The 12,054-nt window shown below is 44.5% G+C and overlaps 1 protein-coding gene and 1 long non-coding RNA gene across 2 annotated transcripts in view; one reads left to right on the plus strand and one right to left on the minus strand.

Moving 5' to 3' along the window:
• Positions 1 to 20: 20 nt before the first annotated feature.
• Positions 21 to 8,481, minus strand: LOC103662639. Its single transcript, XR_568517.2, has 3 exons — positions 8,414 to 8,481; positions 7,982 to 8,059; positions 21 to 125 (listed from the first exon to the last, which is right to left on the minus strand). It is a non-coding gene; the product is annotated as an uncharacterized LOC103662639 (long non-coding RNA).
• A 2,971-nt stretch (positions 8,482 to 11,452) lies between these two features.
• Positions 11,453 to 12,054, plus strand: part of TGIF1 (TGFB induced factor homeobox 1) — a 10,255-nt gene continuing 9,653 nt past the window's right edge. Inside the window, exon 1 of the mRNA XM_040632693.1 lies at positions 11,453 to 11,775. Within this exon, the coding sequence (XP_040488627.1) occupies positions 11,760 to 11,775 (16 nt within the window). The 5' untranslated portion in view covers positions 11,453 to 11,759. The remainder of the gene's footprint in view (positions 11,776 to 12,054) is intronic.

A 12,054-nucleotide genomic window follows, 5' to 3' on the forward strand; every position in this document is an offset into this window, starting at 1 on the left:
AAGCACACAATTTTATTTTTGTTTTGTTTCCGTGGACACTGAAATCGTGTCTGGAGTGGATGAAGGTTAGAGTGCAGATCTACAGGCCCCCAGCTAAAAGAAAATAAATCTTCAGTTTCAGTAACCTGGAAGAAAGAATACAAACTCTTGAATGTCCTCCAAACTTTCTCAGCTTTATTTCTCGAGAACAATCCAAACCTGGGACAACAGCTCTGTGTGAGTGGCAGGCGGTGGGGGTGGAGGTGAGGCCTCTAATCCTACAGCTAATCAGCTAATCGATGAGGAATGAATGTCAACTTCCCATTCCAGCATTGTAAGGTTTTTTTCCCTAGCTTAGACCGCCCGTTACCAGATAAGGATTCCTTAACAGTAACTTTGCTAAATCTTCTTTTCACAGCTTGTAGTCCAACAAACTAAATTTGTGTTATTTTTTCCCCTGAGATTAGAGGGTTCTTTTTGCATTTTTCATGCAAGTTACGATTTACAAAATAAGATATTTTGGAGAAATGGGAAAAGCAAGTGTATGTTAAAAGGAAACTTTTCCTAAACAATATCATTAGTATGAAAAGCGGGGACTTTATTCTGTGAATTGGATTTCAAAGCTACAAAGAAGGGCTTGTATCTCAGACTTGGGGGGGGAGGGTCTCAAGAATTCTTGGAGGCTCAACAAAATGTCCACAGAAGGCAAAGCCCTGTGCTTACAGAATCATTAATCCCTTTGGAAAATGCACTTTGCAATCAGACAAATAAGAAGTGACAAGTGACTGATGAAGTAGAAGTTTGTGTAGGCTTTTTCTATATTCTTAACCATAAAGAAGCTGGTAGATGAACATATGATTTTATTAGATGAAAACAAAGTGAACCTTACTCTAGACCCTTTTTTGAAAAGGTTGTTTCATTTAAAACTAAGGGGCACCTGTCTGGCTTAGTCCATAGAGCATGGGACTCTTCATCTCAGGGTTGTGAGTTCGAGACCCACATTGGGTGTGGGGCCAACTTAAAATTTAAAAATAAATAAATAAAACTAAATAAAATAAAACTAAATGGGATTCTTGTGAAGTACAAAATAGTTAGAACAAATCACAGATTCCTGATTTCCAAAGAGAGATAATGTGTCCAAGAATTATGAGACGGGGCGCCTGGGTGGCTCAGTCATTAAGCATCTGCCTTTGGCTCAGGGAGTGATCCCGGCGTTCTGGGATCGAGCCCCACATCAGGCTCCTCCACTGGGAGCCTGCTTCTTCCTCTCCCACTCCCCCTGCTTGTGTTCCCTCTCTCGCTGGCTGTCTCACTCTATCAAATAAATAAATAAAGTCTTAAAAAAAAAAAAAAGAATTATGAGACAGAGAGACAGAAGGAAGGAAGCAAAGGAGAAAGGGAGGGAGGAAGTAAAAACAGCTCAGCTATCTGAAATTCTACTTTTTTCAGACTTTATGGTCAGAATGTCATGTTTCTACCCTGTGTGTGTTTTCATGTTCCCATCTGGCTGTCCTGGCTGAAAGCAAGCCCACACTAGATGTATCAAACCTTTCTAGACTTTCCTCCCCCATCTCCCTATTCTTGTCTCAACACAAGATGCCCAGAGAGGAAATAAATGGCCTTAAACACATTTGTAGCCATTAATTTTTAAAAAGTAATTTGTTTCTTTAGGGCCAGCAAAGTAAAACAGTAGTTCTAGAGATATCGAAGTGAGATACTGATTTGGTGAACATGTTGCCTGATCCAAAAAAAGTCAGGACACATGGTCTGACTGCTCAAATAGGAGAAACGGAAATAACTATTTCAAGACAGATTGTCCAAAAAAGAAAATTCACCTCAGTTATTGGTCTAAAAGAGACTGGGAGAACTAAAAGCCTTCAAATGCCATCTACAGATAAAATGTAACTGTTCTCCCTGGCAAGAAGAAAATGTTTCATCATAGCAACAGAAATAGCTAGAAAGAAAACTACAATAGGGCATCATTCTGGGACTTCTTCGTGGCCCCATTAGTAAACAAACCACTTAGACTAGGGAAGAAAGAGTTACCAGCCAGAACAGTATCTGTAAGAACTTATCCAGAAATGATATGATGTCTGGTATTTGTTTGGAAATAATACAGGAGAGAAGGGAGTGTGTGAGGGTCCTGAGGAAGCCGAGTGGCCCTGGGCTGATAACTGTTGCATCTAGGGGATGGGTGTGTGGGGATTCACTATACTAGAATCTCCATATTAGATATTTAAATTTTTCTGTAATAAAAAGTAAAAAAGCAAAACAAAGAAAGACATTCTAGGCATGACAGACTCTTTGTTTCTGAGGTCACCTGGCTATTTTTAAGGTCTTTGAAAAAACTTTATTCGCGACTAGTAGACATGGGTGTGGATTATTGCCAAGCCCAAGTGTAAGGGGAGAGAAAAATAAGGACTGATTCACACATTTATTTCACCCTTGAAGAGGAGCACTGATCATCTACTCTGTAAATGTGTTGCTGAGGACACCTCCCAAAACGGATTGGAAAAATAAAATAAAATATATCTAAGTTTTAAAAATAAAGTATGTCCAAGTAGCTTGGACCTGATGGTGTTTTCCTGCCTTTTAAGGTAATATGGGAGGGTTGTTTTGGCTTCTTCATGACATCCTGTGGAGGCCTGCTGAAACACTTCAGGAGATAACAGATTGTTCCCTTTTACAAATATGCCGGGAGAAGAGAAAAGCTTTACTTAAATGTTCCATGCCTTTCAGGGGACATGCGGACTCCCCCCATACATTGATAGCGTGTATGAATTTGTTTTGTGGGAAAGCATCTTGCCCTATTTTTACATGTTGGAATACTCGGCCAAATTTTCTATAAAAATTACCTGCATTGGGATTAACCTTTCTAATTTTGCAGACTTGGTCATCCAATTCAACAATGTAAATGGTTTGACAGCCTTTGTTACTGTGTCCTGAAAAAGGCAACGAATAATGAGCTCCTAGGGTGTCACTGGGGCTTATTCACACTTGCTAATGATTAACCAACCATGGCTCCTGGACTGCAAAGCCAGACTTAAAGGCCCCAAATACAACTTCAAACTCCAATTTTAGATCCCTGCTTATTTTTATATAGGATCTAAAAATCCCCTCTAACTCAAACCAGAATGAAACCGCAATGTCCAATAAATGGGGACTGGTACATAAATTATATCCCCAGTTGCAATGGACTATTATTCAGTCATTAAAAATGACAATGGTAGAAGTACCTTACAAGAAATGTTAAAAGAAGTTCTTAAGAGAGAAGGAAAATAATACAGGTCAGAAACTCAGACCTACATAAGGCAAGAGCACAGAAGAAGGAGTAACCGAAGGTAAAATAAAATGACGGAGGCCCCCTGCACCTGCCTATGATGGGGTACTTGCCTCTGTAACTCTCTCTCTTTTCTCGGGCTTGTACAAAAAAGTACAAGATGAAAAAAAGTAAAAGCCCCTTTATCATGTATCTTATTCACTTCCTTTTCTTCCTTGGAAAGTAGCCATTATGAATACTTCCTAGAGTTAATATTTCTTGAGTTTCATTCCAAAAAACATAGGCATAAAATATTTTACACAAAAGGGATAATGATTCTGTACCTCGCTTAAAAAAAACCTTATCAATATATATTATTAACCACTATATTATTAACCTTATCAATATATATTATTAACCAGTCTAATTTACTTTTTCGTTGTAACGACTGCTACATAAAGTTTGCATGTTTTGCTTTTTTTAATTTGGATTCCCCCCCTTTTTTTTTTTTTTTGGTTAACTGCCTATCTACAGACTTTGCCCAACTTTTTAAATACAGAGTTCTTTCCTATGGTCTGTGTGAGTTCTTCATAAATGAGATAAACCGGTCTTATGCCTGCCAATATGCTGCAAGTATTTTTTTCCCATTTTCTTTACTTTTGGAAAATTTATGGTGTTTTTCCTCAAACATAAGTTCTTTGAAAACACAAAATGTTTATAAAAGTTTATATCTTTTATTGTCTCTTGATCATATTTATGTCTTCTTCCAGAACAGGTTGTGTCCACATTGGCACTACTTGCCCCGTGGGCCCGGTTACTGTTGTTGCGGTCCATCTGGATACAGTAGAACGCTTAGCGGCATCCCTGACCATTCTATCCACTAGATGCCAGTAGCATCCCCCTCCTCTCCAGCTGTGCTCACCAAAAATGTTTCCAGACACTGTCAAATGTCCCCTGGGAGGAAAAATTGCCACACACACTCGGCCTGGAGAGCCACTGCTCTAGACCGTGCGTAGGTGCCTTTCTAAATTACTTTAACATTTTAGTCTTTATTTTATTTATTTATTTATTTACTTATTTATTTGATTTTTAAAAAGATTTTATTTTTACGTGATCTCCACAGCCAACACGGGGCTCGAACCCACAGCCCCGAGATCAAGAGTCACATGCTCCATTGACTGAGCCAGTCAGGCCCCCCAACACTTTAATCTTTGATTCAGGTGAATTTCATTTTTGTTGAAGAAGTGAGATTGAGATTCAGCTTTGTTTTTTAACTAAAAGTAGTCAATTGTCCCAATTCAATTTATCCCTGATCTGAAATGACACCTTTAAGAACAATCTAAATCTCTATTTATATTCTAATGTGTTTCATTGTTCTTTTTCTCTTCCTTTTTTCTCAGTACAAAACTTTTACATTTTAATTATTATCAACTTCTAAATATACTTTGGGGCACCTGGCTGGCTCAGTCCGTGGGGCATGCAACCCTTGACGTTCGAGCCCCACGTTGGGTGGACAGATTACTTAAAAATAAAATCTTTAAAAAAAGAATATACTTTGATACTTGGAGGGGCTTCCCCTGCCCTCTTTTCATCCCCAACTCTACTCTTTCAGAATTTCCCTGCCTATTGTGAGCTCTTTAATTTTGATGAACTGTGGCAATTTTTTAAAAATCCTGTTGGTATTTTAATGGAAATTGCTTTCAATTTAAAGATTGATTTGGGGAAAATAAACATCTTTATGCCTTCACTATTGAATCTTGCTAGAAAGAAATTATATCTTTTCCTTTACTTAAGTCTTCCTTTATGTCCCTCAGTAGGGTTTTAAAGTTCCTTCATAAAACTTGCACATATTTCTTGTTAAATTTATTCCTAGATATTTCATCATTTTATTGCTATTATAAATGGATCCTCCACAGTGTTGGGAAGAGGTAATGGTGATAAATGGAAACACGCGAATGAATTAACCCTTTGACAGAAAGAGGAGAAAGGGAATAAGTTAAAAATGGGTATGGTATTCTGAAAGTCTTATTCTTACTGTGTAAGTATGGTATTTATTCCAAATGATACATATTTTTTAAAAATGGACACGGCGCCTCCCTTGCATTCATCATTGGTTCACCTAACCTTGTTCCTTCAATATTAATTCACTGTTTGTGAATTAATAGCTCTTTGTCAGCTGAGCAAAAGTAGCCTGCTTCTAACTTACCCTTCTAAAAAAAGAACATGAAAACAACCAATATAATAGAATATTTGGCACAAGTCATGAATCAGGAAAAAGAAGAATTAAAAATTGCCAATAAATATATTAAAATGTGCATACCTTCTCAAACAAAGAAATGTGACCCTTACAAAAATTAGGTGCCATTTACATGCCCAGGTAATTGACAAATATGAAACTGATTGTTAACATGCAGTATTAGCCAGGGCGAGGAGAAAGAGGATTTCTCACATACTTTTGGTGGGTTTTTAAATAGGTAAGATGATTTAGAGGGCCATTTGGCAAGATCTATGAAAATTCTGAACACACATACCTCTGACCCAGCCATTCCTACTTCCCAGGGACCCTACAAATGTACTCAAGCCCCCCCAAATCTATATATTCTGCTGAGACACACTAGTTTACAATCAGGAGGCACTCCTTTGATTTGGATGGTGGGCTCACCTTCGCTCAATGGTTAAGCATTTCAAATATAATTGGACTATCTTTTTGTGCTTAGTTACAAACTAGAAACTAAATACTCATCACTAAGCAAATTGTTACACAAGTGAAAAAAGCAAATCGCAGAATATCATTATGGTGTGGATCACTGACTAGGGGGCAGAGTGACAGGACAAATTATTTAACCTCCCCAGACTCCGACGACTTCATTTGTCAGATGGGGTAGTAGTAACAAGGAATACTTCTTAGGGTTGTTTTCAGGAATAAATAAGACTAAGCAAGGGAAGTGTTTGGACACTGCCTGGCATGCTGTATTCAACAAATGATTGTATTCTTTTTATTAATGATTCTTACGCTCTCATTTTATCTTCTTTTCTTTTTTCTTTCTTTCTCTCTCTTTTTTAAAGTAAGCTCTATACCCAACGTGAGGCTTGAACTCACGACCCTAAGATCAGGCATCGCATAGTCTACCAACTGCACCAGCCAGGTGCACCCCCTGACAGTCTCATGTACATGCATTATTTTAATAAATATTTATCGAGTATCTATGATGTGTGAGGCATTGTGCTAAGTGCATGAAGATTTAATAATGATCATACCTTTTAGTAGGGGAGTCAAAGGAAAATAAGCTAACAATCAAATAAGCAAAATAATTAAAAATTGTGGCTATGGAAGAAATAAAGGGTTGAGCTAGACCCGTGGTTCTCAACCAGGGGTTATCCCTGCCGTTTCCCCACACACACACCCCCCACCACCCCGCCATTTCCATCCCCTCTGGAGGACCTCTGGCAACGTCTAAAGATGTTTTTATTTGTCGTAACTTGGTAGGGAGGGTAATACTGGCAAGTATTGGTTAGCAGTCAGGGATGCTTAACAATGCACAGGACAGCCCCCAAAACAAAGAGTTAGCCAGCCCCAAATGTTAACAGGGCTGCGGTGGAGAAACCCTGAGCTAGATGGTGGCAGTGGGGGCGGGGGTACCTGAATTTAGGTCAGGAGGTCACAGAGCCTTCTCTGGGGTGACATTTAGGCCAAATTTTGACTAATGAAAAGAGCCAGACTTGCAGCAAGTGGTGTGGGTCCATCCTGGGCGCAGGCGATGTGAAAACAACAAATAGGGGCGCCTGGGTGGCACAGCGGTTAAGCGCCTGCCTTCGGCTCAGGGCGTGATCCCGGCGTTATGGGATCGAGCCCCACATCAGGCTCCTCCGCTATGAGCCTGCTTCTTCCTCTCCCACTCCCCCTGCTTGTGTTCCCTCTCTCGCTGGCTGTCTCTATCTCTGTCAAATAAATAAATAAAATCTTAAAAAAAAACAACCCAACAAATAACAATGAAAAGTCCTTTATATTAGTCTGTAGTAGACATATGCCCCTATGGAGAGTGAAGGGGGTCATTAAGAGATCTTTCATGGTTCACTGGGTATGGCTGTCTTTTAGAATTTTGGAAAAGAGCTTTTTTTTTTTTTAAATTTAAAAATGGGGAAGGCGTGGGGAGTACAAAAGGCAGGCAGGTTGGAAGACAGCATCTTGTAAAACTACAGGTAGAGCTCAGAGAAGAGGGAGATCTTACAGCATGCCCCACTGTTCAGGAGGCCCTGGTGTATCATCTGTGGTTAGTCCCTGCTCTCCACCACCTTCCACATCCAAGGGACCTGCCCCCAAAGAATGACAGAGATCACCTAATTTAAAGCCAAATATGTGTGTCCAATACTTGGTTTTATATCTTTTAGTTTTGTTATATTTGATGTGTTATTTATCTTGATTTTCAGGGGGAAAAAATAACCTACCTTACAGTTTGTGTATGAAATGAGGTAATTTAAATAAGTTAAACACGATATAGATACACGCTATGGAGAATAAAAGGGGAAAGGCTGTGCTCAACTAATCATCTTCTTGCTCTGTTCCCTGGATGCCAAACCCCGTCTAGGTAGAGAGTGAAGAGGACTGGACTAGAGAGGGGCAAAGCCTGGGAAAGGAAGTGCAGGCCAGGAGGAAAGTGAACACAAACAAAAGTAGTAGCACCAGTTACATTATTCATGCAACTAAGAGGAGGAGGGTAATCCTGATGGGCAGGATAAACTCACCAGAAGATGGCTGTTTCAGACCAGGCCCTTGGAAAAACGATGGCCAGGCTCTCCTCACGCAGCCCAAGACCCTCTGACCTGAGATGTGACAAGACGATTACGGAATCCCCGAGCAGTGTTTGGAGCCCTGCAGTCTGTGTATTTTAGAATAGTGCCTGTACCCCAGAGACTAGAAGCAAAAGGGGTCCAGCCACTGTGTGAGTCATCATTCTTGCTGGAAGGAAATCATGCTCAATCAATGGTTGTCCAGTAGGTGAATGAAATAAATGTTCTCCGATCACCTGACAGACCTGGGGTGGGTGTGTGTGTGTGTGTGTGTGTGTGTGTGTGTAACTGCACGTATGGACACACTGTCCTGGCTCATTTGCCTTTCTATGTTTCTTGTTGCGTTTTTGCCTTGGAAGGGTTTGCAGGCTGTGAAAAGTAACTTACACAACTTTGTGTCTTCTCTTGGCCTTGAGGCAGCTTCAGAAGATGAGACCAAATGGAACTATGTGTGCCTAGAGGGAAAAAAATACATAATGGTGAAAAATGTGTATCAGCAGCCTTCTCCAGCACCAAGCACCTTCTCACTTCTACTCACATGATTTTCCAATTTAACATTCATATGAATTCAGCAAATATAATGCAGCAAAAGCGAATCCACAGCATTTCTTTTAGCACTGAAGGAAACTCAAAAGTCATTAGATCGGTTTAATCGAGAGGCCCTGCCTGGGACATTAAGGGACTGACAGAGCCAGAATTGAAACTTGTTTTTCCACCTTGAGAAAAGCAAATAAACAAAAAATATCCTGAGCAATTGCTGGTTTTTCGAGCCCACTCTCCCGGTTGTTTTTCTTCCCTGTGTTACGCAGACTCCAGGCACTTTCTTCCCAGAATGCAACAACAATCCAAAGCTCCAAACAAGTTTGGGACCAGCCTTGGGTGGGGGTGGAGGTGGGAGAATCTGCTGGAGAGCCACCCCACAGAATGCTGCCGGAGTGCCTCTTAGGTGCAACTCGCCAGATTTAATAACAGCTTTTGATAGGATTCGCTCGAGCAAAAGGTGAGCATTGGCCGGATCAAGCCGGCCCTCCAGCAAGAGAGTGTAAAGTTCGACTTTTTTCCTCCTTGCAATTTGAAAGAGGCTTTTAATTCTCCCCGCCCCTCCCCCTTTCCCTGTAAAGTTTGTTTTCTAACTATAAAGTCGCTTCAACTCTGGGTTTGCATCCCGGATGCCTGAGAATCGCAGTAATTAGCCAAGTTCACTTAGACGAAGAAAAAGATACCTTTGTGTACCTAATGAGAGCCACCGCGTGGCCAAGGATAACCACGCAGAAGGAAACATTTTTGTCTCGGGCTTCGGTAAACGGGCAGGGGGAGGGTTAAGCCAACCCGAAGGCGTGTTTTGTTGAGTGGCTTCGAAAGCGGCCGAGGCAGCCGAAGCAGCTTTCGAAGTTAGCAAACAAAGCGTCTCCCCAGTAACCGTCCGGTTCCAGACGAGGCTCCTGCCACTCACACCAAGGAGTCGCAGCGTCGGCCGGCCCCCGGCTCCTCCTCCCTGCGTCTCTCCTCCCTCCTCCCAGTTCCCCAACGGATACGAGCCACCAATCCCAGCAACAAACAACCCTTCAAACGCGAGAACGCCGCGGCCCTCTAACCGGCGGCCCCCCACCCTCTCCCCGCCCCACATCTGTCCTGCACTCGGGCGCAGCAGCTGATTCATCTCCAGCCAGGCCCGGGGAAGGAACTGCGCTCCAGCAAGTTGCAGGGTAGCTTCCAGCCTGGTGGTTTCCCCTAGGACCGTGTTTCCCCCCCTTTGCCGTTTTAGATGTGTGTTCTCTTAGGTGCCGAGCAGTCGGCAAACCACAGAAGAAAAAAATCGTAAGGTTGCTGCCTTCTTAGAATGACGCTGTTTTCCTTGTTTATTCATTTTAAGTCCTGTAATTGGTAAAACCACCCAAGCTTTGTAAACTCTGGCCTTAATTCACTCTCGAAGCGGGGGTGTCTTTTTTTGGGAGGGAGAGTGGGTGGGAGGCTGGCTTTAATTTTCAGTGTAATCCTAAAACAGAGGCTCCAAAGTCTAGTTAGTCATCCTTTGGCTGCCTTAGTCCTCCTCGGGTTTAACCTTATTTCCACGGAGCTTTTCCTGCCGGCTTCTCCATCGAGGTTACAAAACAAAAACAGCACAGAGCCGAAACTGGAGGCAGACTCGGGCGCTGACGTCTCTACTAGGTTTATTTACGGTTTGGCTTTTTTTTTTTAAGTGATGGGGAAAGTCTTAACAGTGACATGCGACAGTTCATTTACTTCAAAACAACGGGACACACAACGCGAAAACTAGACCCAGCGGAGAAGGCGGGGAGGGGGCAGGCGTTTCTTGAAATCGGCCAAACAGCATCTGGTCTTTTAAAAGGGTAATCTCATCAAGGAACTCCTGTTGGAGCCCTAACTCGACCAAAATAAACCAACGGGAACATGTGTTTACTCAATGGCTAGTTTCTGTTTGAAATACCCGAGGGGAGAAGGGGTCCTCTAACAGGGCTTAAGTCCTAAAAGTACTGTTACCGAAACAGATGAGTAGACCCAGTGTGGTCGCCCCCTTTCCTTAAAGGCGGCAGCTGCCTGGGTCGAACGGTGGGGTTTCAGGCCGAGTTTTTGTAGTGGGGCGGTCGCGCGCTCGGACAGTCCCCAGGCTGAGACTTTTTAAAGAGCATGTGAGCATGACAAGTGTCTGTCCGCAACGTGTTATATTTTGAAACTGCCTTGCAATCCAGTCCGGAACTCACAGCTTTAGCCCGGGGTAACAGACATTTGCCTGGGGTGTCTGTGTCTCACTCTCCTCCCGCAACCGCCCCCACCCACCCACCGCCGTCGCCGTTGGAAGGAAGATCCCCGGGAGGAGCAGGGTGCGACGCGCCGCGCCCGCGTGTCAATGGCAGCCGCGCATTCTGGAAGAAGTTGGTTCTTGTCCTGAATACTTTTCCTACGGTGCCCCGCCCCTTGAATCAGAAGCAGCTGTCTTCTCCTGAGGCTAGAGCCGGGACGCTGGAGTTTGGGGCAGCTGTCAAAAACGAGAGGGGAGCCTTTTCTTCCCTGGGGTGGAGGAGGGGGCAGCCTTTTCCCATCTGTTGCAATCTCCTAACCAAACGCACCCCCGTCAGCCCGAGGAAGAAAGGCCCAAAAGAGAACCCCGGGCGCCCGGCTGGTGTCGCCGCCGCCGCGGAGAGAGGGATGCGGGCGGCGTGCGGGCAGCAGCGAGGAAGGATCGGGTTTCTGGGCTCAGCCGCCCCCACGAGTGACGGGTGACAGCGGCCAGAAAGGCGCGGAGTGAGGCAGCGCGGCCCGAGCGCTTGGTGCTGTCCTCCCCAACTGGAAGGTGCGGGGGAGGGGCGGAGGAGCGGCGGGGCGGGCGGGGGACTGGGCGGGCGGCTGGGGGCGGAGGCAGGACCTCCTGTACCTTCCCTCTTCGCCTCTCTCACTCTGACAGCGCCGAGGTACGCCGAGCAGGAGCGGGGAACAAAGGAGAGGAGTGGGGAGGGGAGCGAGTTGGGCGAGGGAGAGTCCCCAGCCGGCTGCCAGAAGATCTCGGTCGGAGGAAGCCCAAGTGTCACTCGAATTCCACCCAAGGAGCGGGCGCCTGGGATCCGAGCGCCTTGATTAGCAATAACGGCTGGAGCGCGTCCTACAAGTTTCGGGAGAGTCGGCCGGGAAGGAGGACAATCGCGTGCCCCCTTCGCCCTCGCTCCTGGCCCCTCGAGACCCCAGCATCGCCTCGCGCTGGAAGGGGAGCTCCAGAATGAAGAGCAAGAAAGGTAAGGCTTGGCGGGCTATGCCCGCGGTGGGCGCGGGTCCCGGGGAAACGTGCTCCCAGGGCCCCGCCGGGCTTGGGACGAGAGTGACTTGGTGGACTTTTCAGCCCGGGACTCTTCAGGCAGGAACCGCGGCAGTTCTCTTTGTTGAGGCTGCGTCTGAAATGGCAGTTGCTGTTTTCCTTCTAGACACAACACGAGGGGCTGTTGTGGGGAGACGGGCCTCTCCACGCTGCTGGCACGTTGTCAAGAAACACGCTCAGCGCCTTGTTTGTGCGCCTC

Source organism: Ursus maritimus, unplaced genomic scaffold (genome assembly GCF_017311325.1).
Source record: "Ursus maritimus isolate PB19 unplaced genomic scaffold, ASM1731132v1 scaffold_18, whole genome shotgun sequence".
NCBI lineage: Eukaryota > Metazoa > Chordata > Mammalia > Carnivora > Ursidae > Ursus > Ursus maritimus.